We start from the raw sequence: 13968 nt of genomic DNA on the forward strand, positions 1-13968 counted from the left end.
GTGTTCCTTCTGTTTCTATTTTGTGGAATAGTTTGAAGAGTATTGGTGTTAACTCTTCTTTGAAGGTCTGGTAGAATTCTGCACTGAAACCATCTGGTCCTGTGCTTTTTTTGGTTGGAAGACTTTCTATGACTCCTTCTATTTCTTTAGGCTTTATGGGACTGTTTAGATGGTCTAGTTGGTCCTGATTTAATTTTGGTATTTGGTATCTGTCAAGGAAATTGTCCATTTCCTCCAGATTCTCCAGTTGTGTTGAGTACAGGCTCTTGTAGTAGGATCTGATGATTTTTTGGATTTCCTCAGTTTCCGTTGTTATGTCTCCCTTTTCATTTCTAAGTTTGTTAATTTGGATACTTTCTCTGTGCCCTTTGGTCAGTCTGGCTAAGGGTTTATCTATCTTGTTGATTTTCTCAAAGAACCAGCTCCTAGTTTTGTTGATTTTTTGTATGGTTCTCTTTGTTTCTACTTGATTGATTTCGGCCCTGAGTTTGATGATTTCCTGCCTTCTACTCCTCCTGGGTGAAATAGCTTCTTTTTGTTCTAGGGCTTTCAGGTGTGTCATTAAGTTGGTAATGTATGCTCTCTCCATTTTCTTTTTGGAGGCACTCAGGGCTATGAGTTTTCCTCTTAGCACTGCTTTCATTGTGTCCCATAGATTTGGGTATGTTGTTTCTTCATTTTCATTGTGTTCTAAAAAGTCTTTAATTTCTTTCTTTATTTCTTCCTTGACCAAGGTGTCATTGAGTAGAGTATTGTTCAATCTCCATGTGTTTGTGGGTTTTCTGTTGTTTCTGTTGCTATTGAAGACCACTTTTATTCCATAGTGATCAGATAGGAGGCATGGGATTAGTTCTATCTTTTTATATTTGTTGAGGTCTGTCTTGTGACCAATTATATGGTCGATTTTGGAGAAGGTACCATGAGGTGCTGAAAAAAAGGTATATTCTTTTGTTTTAGGATAGAATGTTCTATATATATCAGTTAAATCTAATTGGTCCAAAGCTTCAATTAGTTTCATTGTGTCCTTGTTTAGTTTCTGTTTTCCTGATCGGTCCATTGAGGAAAGTGCAGTGTTGAAGTCACCCACAATTATTGTGTTAGGTGCAATGTGTGCTTTGAGTTTTAATAAAGTTTCTTTTATGAAAGAGGGTGCCCTTGCATTTGGAGCATAGATGTTCAGGATTGAGAGTTCTTCTTGTTGTATTTTTCCTTTGACCAGCAAGAAGTGTCCCTCAGAGTCTCTTTTGATGACTTTGGGTTGAAAGTCAATTTTATCTGATATTAAAATGGCTACTCCAGCTTGTTTCCTGAGACCATTTGCTTGTAAAATTGTCTTCCAGCCTTTTACTCTAAGGTAGTGTTTGTCTTTGACCCTGAGGTGTGTTTCCTGTAAGCAGCAAAATGTAGGGTCCTGTTTACGTATCCAGTCAGTTAGTCTGTGTCTTTTTATTGGGGCATTGAGTCCATTGATGTTAAGAGATATTAAGGAATAGTGATTGTTACTTCCTATCATTTTTGACGTTATTTTTTAAATTTGATTGCTTAACTTATTTGGGTTTGATGAAAGGTTACTATCTTGCTTTTTTCAGGGTGGAGTTTCCCTCCTTGTATTGGTGTTGTCCTCCTATTATCCTTTTTAGGGCTGGGTTTGTGGATAGATATTGGGTGAACTTGGTTTTGTCGTGAAATATCTTAGTTTCTCCATCTATGGTGATTGAGAGTTTTGCTGGATATAGTAGTTTTGGTTGGCATTTGTGTTCTCTTAGAGTCTGCATGAGATCTGCCCAGGACCTTCTAGCCTTCATAGTCTCAGGTGAAAAGTCTGCTGTGATTCTGATAGGTCTTCCTTTATATGTTACTTGGCCTTTTTCTCTTACTGCCTTTAGTATTCTTTCTTTGTTTAGAACATTTGGTGTTTTGATTATTATGTGACGGGAAGTATTTCTGTTCTGGTCCAGTCTGTTTGGAGTTCTGTAGGCTTCTTGTATATTCATGGGCATCTCTCTCTTTAGGTTAGGGAAGTTTTCTTCCATAATTTTATTGAAGATATTTGCTGGCCCTTTAAGTTGTAAATCTTCACTCTCATCTATGCCTATAATCCTTAGGTTTGGTCTTCTCATTGTGTCCTGGATTTCCTGGATATTTTGGGTTACAAGCTTTTTGCACTTTGCATTTTCTTTAACTGTTGAGTCCATGGTTTCTATGGAATCTTCAGCATCTGAGATTCTTTCTTCTATCTCTTGTATTCTGTTGTTGATATTTGCATCTCTGTCCCCTGATTTCTTCCCAAGGCTTTCTATCTCCAAAGTTGTCTCCCTTTGAGTTTTCTTAGTTGTTTCTACTTCTGATTTTAGATCCTGGATGGTTTTGCTTAGCTCCTTCCCTTGCATGTTTGTGTTTTCCTGTAATTCTTTAAGAGATTTTTGTGTTTCCTCTTTCATGAGCTCAGCCTGTTGACCAAAGTTCTCCTGTATTTCTTTAAGAGATTTTTGTGTTTCGTCTTTCATGACCTCAGCCTGTTGAGCAAAGTTCTCCTGTATTTCTTTAAGTGTTTTTTGCATTTCCTCCTTGTTGGCTTTTGTATTCTCCTGGATTTCTTTCAATGATTTTTGTGTTTCCCTTGCAAGGGCTTCTAACTTTTGATCCATTTTCTCCTCAATGTCCTTCATGTGTTCCTGTACCAGCATCATGACCAGTGATTTTAAATCCAAATCTTGTTTTACTGGTGTGATGGGGTATCCAGGACTTGCTGGTAGAGGAGAATTTGGTTCAGATGTTGCCATATTGCCTTGATTTCTGTTAGTGACGTTTCTGCGTTTGCCTTTTGCCATCTAGCTCTCACTGGTGTTACTTGGTCTTGTCAGTGCTGGACTCACCAGTGCAAGCTGCCCCTTCCCTGTTGGCCTCTGGTGCACAGCTTACACTCTGCACTGCCTATAGACAGGGTGCTGTTGTCCAGGCTGTTCAGATCCCGAAGCAGGCACCTGAAGGCTCCCGCTGGGGCCCGCAGGATTTATTGGAGCACACCGACTTCTCCCAGCTGGCCGCCCGGAAGCCCCCACTAGCCTCTTGAGGGACCTGGAGATGTGGCGGCCACCCAGGCTGATCTGAAGCGGAGAGAGTTGAGCTGGGGGCTTCTGCCTGAGGCCTTGCCCCAGATTGTGTCTGTGGACCAGGTGGAACCCGTGTGCACCCCCAGGGAGCTCCGAAGGTGAATGTTGCTGTGACCTCCCCTGTGCTCCGCTCACTCCGCTGGGCAGCCGATTTCCCCAACCGGCTGGCGCACACTAGGTTAGCCTTGTCGCCTGGGCCCTGAGTCCAGGCAAACGCCTGGGAGGCCAAGGTCCAAGCAAAGTTCCCCTAGGGCTATGTCTGTTATTTGGGTCCGCCAGGTGACCCGGATGGCGGGCATATCTTGAGACAGTACCTTATTCTGTAGCCAGTCTGGCCTTGAGCTCATTATGTAAAACAGGGTTAACCTCAACCTTGTGCCAACCCTCCTGCCTCAGATTCCTACTGTTGGGATTGCAGGTTTGAGCCACATCTGGCTACAGAAACAGCTTTGCAATAGGAATGCCTGAGTTAAAGTGATTTGCTTAGGAACAGTACAATCTTGTGTAGGTTACATGAGCCCCTCTGAAAAGTTTCTTTACCTACAGAATGGGAATAATACCACCTACCTATGGAATACTGTACATATTGAACGATATTCTGTTTATACTATATTTAGCATTCTGCCTAGTGGCTGTGTATATGTTTGCATAGAGCAGATTAGGGTGTCTAGTTTCTGCCCTACCACTTTCCCCTTTCTACCTCATGCTCCTGAGATGGATTCCCTCAGTAGGTTCAGAGATAGGCCAGCAGACCTCAGACACCCTCTTGCTTCCACTCCCGACACCGCTGTGGCTATGGCGTGACATGGCCAAGTGCAGTTCTGGTGATGTAAACTCAGGTCTTTCTGCTTACACAGCAAATATCTCGTGAACTTGGATATCTTCCCAGACTCATGAATCAGATTTCCTATAACACTATTAACAACAAATATCCGCATGTGGTGACACATGTCTTAAATTCCAACACTCAGAAGACAGAGGCAGGTGTATCTCTGAGTTCAAGACTTGTCTGGTCTGCTGAGAGAGTTCAGGATAGTCAGGGTTACAGAGAGAAACTCTGTCTCAGAAAATCAAAACACCAAAACCAAACCAAACCAAAACAAATATTCACATTCATAGTACCATATGCAAGTCTTTCTATCATACCAAGAGGAAGACTGAATAAAGACAGATTCCTCCAGAGCAAACAGTCTAAGGAACCAGCATCTAGGAAGTGCTATGGCACTCACTGCAAGGGGCTTTTTCATACTTAAATTCTTTTCACAATGAAGTATTAGGGGAAATCCAATGTGAAATAGGAAAGTAAACAGAATATAAATAGGAAGTTGAACAGAAAACTATTCAAAACCAGATCCTCAAATAGAAACCCCTGGAAAGAAACTCCCACCTGCCATGGTCCTTACTGAGACTTTTATTAAGAGGAAAAACTAAGTCACCTGTGTGCAAAAAGAACCACTTCATTGCTCCCATGTGTAGGTCAAAATGTCAACAAGCATATGAAGAGAGACGCTTAGATCTAACAAAGAATTATCCCACAGCTCTTCCCAGCCATGTACACAAACCCTGAGTTTCCAGGTCACTGTCCCAATCAGTTAAGATGCTGAACACAGGATGGCAGGCTAAACTTCCAGATCACAGTGCAGAACAGTAGGCTGGAGATGAGATCACGACACTGTGTTATGAAAAGGAAAATAATGTGACTTCTCATCTCCTTCTCTTTACCCCAGGGTTCTCTGAGGTTCTGTGCAGATCTTCCTGCCGTTTGTTACCTCAGGTGCTTTGTTCAGCTTCCATTTGAAATCAAGAAAGTCAGGCATTAATCTCATGCATGTAAGTCATCTGATGCTGGCAGAAGACATCAGAAAAGGATTACAACCCCAACTTCATTTATCAAGGAAGCATCATCTCTCCAACTACTCTTCCATAAAAACTTGATAGTCAGGAATCAGCATACAGGAGACCCACGTAAGGCTATATCAAGTGTGGAGGAGCAGAGCAGATCTACTTTCAGCAATGTAACTTGGTAGAACAAGGTTCTTGGTAGAACTCTGCACCAAGAACCTCTTCATGGGACAGAAACTGTCCACAGGCCCTATTTATTTTTTAATCATTATTATTTTTCATTTATTAGAATGCTGGAGAAAGACACGTTGTGATTCTAACTTATAAACATCTGGCTTCTCACAGATCTCACCCTCAGAGATTTTCCTTAACCTCAATGCCATTGTCACAGCAGAGTAGCTCCCTGTCCGGGATAAAGAAACTTCCATTCTAAGCCTCCCGAACACATCCTTTCCCTTATCCCAATCAAGGGACACAGATGCCCTGCCTCCCACCAAGGGAATGGTTCACGGCCCCTAACCCTAACTACAGTGGTCATCGTCAGTAATGCCCTCACACAAATGACAATGCTACATTCCTATTATTTCCCTGCAAATTTTCATAACCTTAGAAATGATCAGAACTTTTAGTTTCACATCTTAATTACTCAATAACATCTCTCAGGATGCCATGCATTGAGACGCTGCTCAGAGACTTCCCTGACAGGCGAAGGAGAGGTGAGAGGTGGGGTGGACGTGAGGGACACTCAAGCAAACACTTTCTTGTAGCTACCAGTCTGTTCTTGTTCCTTGGCTTTCCTCAATCCTATACTCCCAACACTCACCCTGCTCACATTCAGGAAATCCGAACTACTGATCCTTTCTGGAGGCTAAAAACAAGGATAAACCCCACTTCTGACTTCAAGTACAGAGCAATCCAGCTTGGCATGCTCTCACCGAATGAGGCCAGTAGATGATATGCAGCAAACAATGTTGCAGCATCATGGAAAACAGAGCAGTACCACACTTCTACAACATCCACCATCCAACAGCACAAGCGGATTTTACCTCCGACTTTAACATGGCAAGACTTATTTTTGTTCATCAACGTAATGCTATATTATACTCAGCACAGGAAACATACTAGGCATTTCCCAGAGGCACTGACTCAACAACAGTATCATGTAGTACCTTCTATAATGTTCCAGGCCTTCAAAATACAAGGTTAACAGCAATAAGCCAGTGTTTGCTTACATTGAAGTGACACAGAAATGTACAAAATAATCAAGAATCCAAGAGCTGCTGCAGCTGTACAGTTGGGGCAGATGAATCCACACCTGAATGGCTGGGCTTGGCCTGGGTGGACACAACAAGTGGGTTTTCTCAGGAAAGGAACTGACCCAAGATTTATGATAAAAGTTGATCATGATTAGAAGTTGGTGAAGAGAAAAGAAGCAAGAAGAATGTTCCAGATAGAGGGGAAGGAAGTGTAGTGAGAATTATGGAATTCTGATTTCCTTAAAAAACACAGAAATATTACAAGAATATGTCTTTCTTTTAATCCCAGGTATGGGATTAAAATCAGCTGAGTATGATCTGCTATAGCAGAGGCATGATTTTGCCAGCTGCCAATAGTCTCTGAGATTGTGTGATGTCAGAAGTTCTGGAAACTTTTCAGAGGGTACATAAATGCTAGGCCTACATCAATGCTAGGACTAACCCTGAAAGGCGGGGTGGTTGGTTGCAATTTCTTAGTAGTTGTGAACAAAGAAAAAAGAAATCAGATTCAAAGACCTCCTCCCCCTCCCCACCCCCCCCCCACCCCCGCATCTTTTCTTTCCTATTTAGTGATGGGGGAAAACCAGGTGGAAAGGGGGTGGGAAAAAGAGGAACCCACAAAGTAGCTAAGACCGGCTAAAGGAAGAACCTGGGTCTGTTCAGGAATGTCACTGTGGCTGTAGCACTCGGACCACCAAGAAGCTTGGTGGGAGCTGTTGCTAGAGAGACAGGGTGGGCACTACTTTTACTGTGGTGAAGAGACTAGACTGGAGTTGGAGTGGAGCAGATTAAACTGAAAAGGCAGCTGTAATGCTCCAAATGAAAGATGATGGCAATTGGGGCCAGAGCAATGGTGACAACAATGAGTACTGACGAGTGTCAAGTCAAGACGAGCAAGGGCCAGTACTGTACTAGGTACATGCATACATGAACACACACTTTACCTTCTGTATGATACATGGTTACAGCCACCTTATAACATTCTTTCTCACATTTTATACATGAAAATACTGAAACAGCAGAAATATGTCTGAGGTAGGTCTTGGTGGTAAATATCAAACACAGGATCCAAATTCATAATATTCTGACTTTAAAGCGGACTACAGAGTTATTATGAGAAAGTTATTTTGTTTAGGGAAAAGGGCTCTTTCCACAGTAAGTTTCCAGAACTTGAGGCTTTCTGGACCCATTCTATCAAAGCACAAAGAGACAGGCTCCGGTGGAGGACACGGCCTTCGGCTTCCACTTGACAACCAGCTGCTCTTTTGAAGTTTGACCATCACAGGGAACATGGGAGGGCCGTACCTATCTCAACATATCGACTGGGCAGGTCCCTCATCTCACTGGCATGGCGTTCCTTCACTGAGCATATCTGAAAAAGAAATTCACAGGTTATCCTCTAGACACGACAGGAAAGTCTATAGCACTTTACTCAGTGAGGAATTTTTAAAGGTAGTCACGTCACCCAAAGATGAAGTGCATATAAACTACTTAAAACAGAGAAGAGAGAAAGGATTTGAGGAGTTGGCGAGATGACTCAGAAGTTTTGAGCTCAGGCTGCTCTTGCAGAGGCACCCACATGGTGGCTCACAACTTTCTGTAAGTCCAGTTCTAAAGGACTCAATGCCCTCCTCTGACCTTTGTGGGCATGGAACCCATAAGATGCCCCTGTGTGGATAAGATGCCCACACATACATTCAGGCAAACACTCATATACTTAGAGTAAAAAATAAATTAAGCCATTAGTTTGAATAATGTCTGACAACCATTATTTAGATTGCCCCACATTTGTCCAATATGAAGTTACACTTTATGACAAACAGAACTTTCATGTAAATCTGCTGTTTCTAATGGCCCTTTCTCTGAAGCTCTACTTAAGGACTATAGACATATGCAGGAGGTGTTCTTGTAGAACACACAGACAATGGCTGCCCCACAGTCTGCTGTCTGCATAGCCCCTATTAGCATTGCCTGCGTATAGCCTGGAAGCTAAGAGTGGTTTCCCACTCTATGAGGGAAGATGGGGAAGGCAGCAAGTATGCAGCCTATAAACTCTACCTTTTCTACTTTTTTTTTTCAAAAAAAGTCTGTATTTGTTTTAAATTATACAGATAAAGTTGAGATCAAATATGTATCTATCCAATAATCTCTTACCTATTATGAAAATCTTTTTTGGGTTGGTAAGACTATGAGTACTATGAGTATTTATTTTTCTTACCTCTTTCCAAATGCATGTACTTTCCAAAGAAAATCTATTCAACTTTGTAATAGGAAACAAGGTTTTAAGGTTTGGCCCTCATACACGATTGAACAGAAGTCAGGTACTGATGCACATTGATCAGTTTTTTCCCTGACTTGCAGACAGTGGTATTTTATAGTCACAGCCTAAGTGTCACTACACTAGGGAACCTTCTAACGAAGACAAACTCAAATAGAAAAACGAGAATAAACAACAGCCCAGGCTATGGACACCGTTAGCAACTCTACTATAGAGCTACTGCTACTAATGTAAGGTTTACTCTAAACACTAAATACCACCTAAATATTTTTCTACCATATTAATTGTGTCATTATAACACTGCATCATAAGAAACTAGTATAACTTATTTGATCAACTTTCTTATTTCTTATTTCTATCCATGAATATTATAAACAATAACAGCATGCTCAGTATACTTAAATACAAAATGTTAAGGACGTTACTTAGGCTAAATTACTAGATATATAAAGCCACCAGGTCAACGGTAAGAAGTACTTTATCTTTTTGTCTGATTCCTTCTTTAAAGCACATGTCTAAATGTGTCTCCAGCACAGCAGCAACCTGGTGAACCACTCAGAAAATGCTTTCCCTAATGTGGGACAAAACTCCATGGCATAGAACCATGTGAGGATCCACAAATATGGAACTGGCTGCTTTTCTCCTTAATTACTTCTGGACATTTGCCTCCTGTTCATTTCCCTCAGCTGCCTTCTCTTTCTGGTGAACTTCTGAGTTTATCAGAGACCTACGCTCCCCCCAGCCCCATACTTACTTGGGAAACTAATAAATCATCTCAGGAAAAATATTTCATAAAGCCAATCATATTATAAATAATGAGCCAGGGTCTCTATGCCATTAAATTATGAAATATGCAGGATGATTTAGTTTTAATTTCACCTCACAACCATGAATACCCCAAATGAACCAAATGGTCAAAGCTAAAGACAAAAAAGGGTAATATGAAGATCAACACCTTTGACTAAGCCACCAAAATCAACCACACAGTCCACAAACAGCTAGGAGACTGCAGTGGGACTGTGGGAAATTAAAACAGAGCTCAACAAATGCAGCATCATTCTGAGAACAGAAAAGGGCAATTACTTTGCCCAACATAGAAAAGAAAAGCACATCTGAAAATCTGTACTTGTGAAATAAAGTGTCCTACCACCACAGTGTTTAGAAGAAAGTACTAGGTTCCGCAGAAACCATTCATGAGTGCATGTTTCTTTAGGTCACTCTCAGTGAATCTATAAAGATTTGGGTTTAATATAAAGACCAAGTAAACCACCTTGATGGAAGTTCCCCAGCCAATAATGAGTGTCACATTGTCCTTCCAGCAGAGGCTGCAGGGATACATGTCTGGGCGAAGACTTATATCATCTCGGGGAACATTGGTGATTCTTTGCTTTGAGGTGATGTCAAAAATCTTCACACCCTACAAAACAAAGCAACATTAAGCATCATGTATTCTGGAGAAGGAGCATAGCAAAAGGTATGCTATTCAAAACAGTAACGGTGTTTACTGGGCATGCGCAGGAGCCATGCAAGGGCAAGGTCTTTCTTTATACGAACCCTTTGAGAACCAAAGCTGCAAGGCTCCTTTCTGGACAAAAGCTGTTATTAGTGGAGAGCAGAAGTAACACAAATCCACCACAAACTTGTTTTGCACAGAGATACCAAGTTTGCTTTCAGCCTGCTAGGTGACAGGCATTTCTAAAGGAATTCTTCTGAATGAGAATGAGTTTTAGTTTTTCGGAAAAGCTTTGGCTCTGAAAACCTATCCATTTAAAGACGACATGTGACTCTTCAAAGTGCTCAAATGGAACCATCAAGTGCGGCTGGCTGAACGTGAGCCTGGAGACAGTGGCTGCCATAAGGAAAATCCCAAGCAGCAGGATTGAACTGAGACAATTTCTACTGTTTCTATCCAAATAGAACTGATTTTCTCAACTATGTGTTGAAATTTCAGAAGCATGACAGATATGAAAAAGACTACTCTTTAAACTTTGCCCAGGCCTAGCTTTACATTAAATCAACTTTAAGTGAGAGCACATGTTTTGGCCTATGATTACTTGGAGTAAATGGGAAATCAAAGTTTGCTTCTCTCGATGGCCACGAGCAATGGTAAATGGCATTTTCAGAGCACATGCCTAAAGCAGTCCTTCAAAAATTAAGACGGCTTTTCATTTTCTTGGTTACTCTGTGCCTCAGTTTCTTCCTCTAAAATGATTTAAGTCTACAATGTGTTGGGAATTACTGTGCTATGAAAGTCCAGGCGATCTGCCGTCCTCAAGCTGAGGTGTGGTAGCAATCACCCATATCTATTAGAACGTTAAGTCCACTGAGTCTCTGTCCCAGCCCCTTCTATCTGGCAACCTGCTGCCACTGCTCGAGTGCAGAGAGACAGACGTGTGCCTTTACCATATTGTTGGCCCAGGCAATCAGATGGCCTCTCCACTTCACACTCCTTATGTTCCCCTCCCCTTCGTGCAGGACGGAAGACTTCCATCTGTTCATCCATGTCCGTTCAAACAGCAGCAACTGAGGACACAGCAAAACACAGGCTTCAGATCCCCAGAGTCCCACAGAAGATCCTTTAGTCATCATTTCTTCCTGTCAGTGTTACCAAGTGCCAAATAAGCCACTCTCAGTAATTTTTATGCTTATTTTAAATAGATACCCTGTTTTTGAAAAGAATCCCCTACATATCTTGAACTGCCTGAATTCCTACTTTAAATTAGATTTGAGCACTGAGGTTATGACATGTCTCAGCCACAAGATGGCACCAAAACACCACGACTCTGAGCAAACAATGCCTTTGTGAATCCAGCTTCAGGAAGGCTTTTCAACTGGGAACTAATTAATTTTGTAAACTGGGAAATCAGAACCTTTTAACTTTCTCACTGACATCACAGGTTAAACTGCTTTAGCTGGAAGCAGTCATCGTCTCTTCCATTCAATGCAAAGCAAATAATTTGACAGTATTTTTTTTTTTTAACAGTAAATTAAATCACAAAGTGACAAAGTGTGGACCATTTGCTTTAAGATTTAGGGTCTTTAAATTTTTTACAGTAGGTAGGCCCTACATAAAGAGAAGAATATATTGTGAAATCCCACCGGAAATTTTAAAGTAAAATATAACTGGTCAAAACTCCTTAATTCTGAAGAAGATAGATAATTCATGCATTAATAACATTTTTCTTGATGTACCCAGCTGCAACTCTTTAAGCAATGGCATCTACAGCATGGACCACAGAAAGCACATCAGCAGGAGCATGAATGTTAGCACTGTCTGCCACGCTGACAGCAGAGGCGGGAGAGGTCTGAGGCTTCACTACCCTGGGCTAGACCGCTGGTGTAGACGGAGCTGGCCTCTGCGGCCCTCTGTCATTATACTCTAGGATTATTGGCAGGTGCCACCATTCCTGGCAAGAGAATTTTTAAAATTCCTTTCAGCTCATCTCAGTATTTTGTGTATCTTCTACCATGCCCAAAGTATCAGGGAGGAAACATCAGAGATAACCTAGACATTGATGCTATGCAAGAAGCAGTGAGCAAAGGGTACGTTAATGTTATATATGACAACCACAGCAGACTAAAAACATGGGACCTACTGAGCGCAATGGAGACGGACATAGTCAGGACTGTCAGTATGTCTGTCCGTCTACCTACCTACCTATTTATCTATAAATATCTATCTCTCTACATATATGTGTGTGCGTGTGTATATATATGTGTGTGTGTGTGTGTGTGTATGTATATAAGATCAATATAAAAATACCTAGGATATTAAAAACACTTCAAAATAGTATTTTCTATGATGCTTCTTAAATATGAATAAATAGCCATTTATTAAATATTGATTTATATAGAAGACAATATAGAAATATAAAGCATATATTACAAAGTAATCATAATTCTAGAAAAGGATGTCAGGAAACCTTACATACACATTTTTCTAAATATCCATGTTATTTTTATAATGTTAACTCATTAATACGGATGAAGTCCATTGTCTTACTTTTTACAACTAAGTTTAATTTAGGGAGCTGGTTGAAGCAATAAAAACATACTAAAATCTTAAAAGAGGGCACAAATGTGTTTCTGAATTAATTCACAGAAACCACTACTAGTTTTTTTAATTAAAAGATATTTGAGAACTTTATGAGAACTGTATTTACATGGATTCCACTTCTCCTCCTTCCTCCTGGACTCATTACCTCTAATTATTGCTACACACACACTCACACACACACTCACACATCAAAGTATAAACACAACCTGCAGAGTCTATTTAGTGTTGCAACTATGTACACATGCTAAAGGCAGACTGTCTGGGACTGGAGAACCTGTCATGAGACCTGAAGAAGACTGGATGAAGGAAATTTCACAAGGTTCCCTCTAGATGCAGGGGTATAAGCAATTAATCACCACCCTTATTTAAAAATAAACCATCAGCTTCTTCAGAAAATCATTAAGATTTGCTGGAAACAGAAACAAAATTCAGATTCACTCCACAGAGCCCCTTCTGGTTTGTTGGGGTTTCCAGGGGAAACTGAGGCTAGCTGAGCCCTAGCTTCCCTTTGTCCTGGTCTGCTTTCAGGAGTTCTAGTAGAAGGTGGGAAGAAAAGGAAGGAGACAAGAACTCCGAAGTCAGTCCATGTCAGGTCTGGTTCTGACCGGTAACGTCCATTTGACATGAAATGGAGAGAAAAGGTCCTCAGCGAATGTTTCATAGAAACATCACTGAAAGAACTTAGAAACTTCACAGAAAGTCCCAGCGCATGTCACATGCTGGAAAAGCAAAACAAGCCTGAAACCCAAAAAAGTAAATAAGCTAACTTCACTAAATGAAGGAAGCATCTTAAACTATTTATCACTATAATTTAAATGTGTTTTGCCTTCATTTTGGATGGTTCTCAAAACGTGATGGTTTTAAGCACATCACTACTACTTTTTGTAAATAAAAATTAGTTCTCTGTAAAGAAGCACACATTCTTCTGTAAGTCATGTCGCTCCCATCCCTTGGTCCTGGCATGTGCTTTACAATCCCGTTGGTCCAGTCAGCACCACGGTCCGGTTAGGGTGCCGTCTTCACTGGGTCTGGCTGTGCTCTGAGCTTCCTGGCTTCCCCTGCTAGAGAAAGGAGCATGCCTTTCACGCTGTTAGACACTGGGGCATGATGACAGGGAGAGAGAGAGAGAGAGAGCAAGGAGGCTTTCTGAGAGCTACTCTCAAACCTCTCATTGTTAACACAAGATGTGGTTATCACTGGCAGAGCCATGCAATGGCTCAGAGTCCCTCTTCAGCTGTGCAACCAACCTGTATTCCCTGACGATTCAAAGTTTAGACTGAGTACATGGAAATCTGCCCTGTCTCTGAAACTTAAAGGAAAGAGTTCAACCTTTGTGTTGTGTCACACAATGAACACATCTTCTCCGTCAAAAGGGACTTACCCTCCTTAGCTCATGTCCCACTCCCACGATGACAGGCTACT

At 41.3% G+C, this 13968-nt stretch overlaps 1 protein-coding gene across 1 annotated transcript in view; it reads right to left on the reverse strand.

Moving 5' to 3' along the window:
- Positions 1–13968, reverse strand: part of Vps41 (VPS41 subunit of HOPS complex) — a 163892-nt gene that overhangs the window by 59996 nt on the left and 89928 nt on the right. Inside the window, exons 8-10 of the mRNA XM_052156691.1 lie at positions 10893–11012; positions 9760–9906; positions 7517–7583 (exon numbers count right to left, since the gene is read on the reverse strand). Coding sequence (XP_052012651.1) covers positions 7517–7583; positions 9760–9906; positions 10893–11012 — 334 coding nt within the window. The remainder of the gene's footprint in view (positions 1–7516; positions 7584–9759; positions 9907–10892; positions 11013–13968) is intronic.

This window comes from Apodemus sylvaticus, chromosome 14, assembly GCF_947179515.1.
Source record: "Apodemus sylvaticus chromosome 14, mApoSyl1.1, whole genome shotgun sequence".
NCBI classification, from domain to species: domain Eukaryota; kingdom Metazoa; phylum Chordata; class Mammalia; order Rodentia; family Muridae; genus Apodemus; species Apodemus sylvaticus.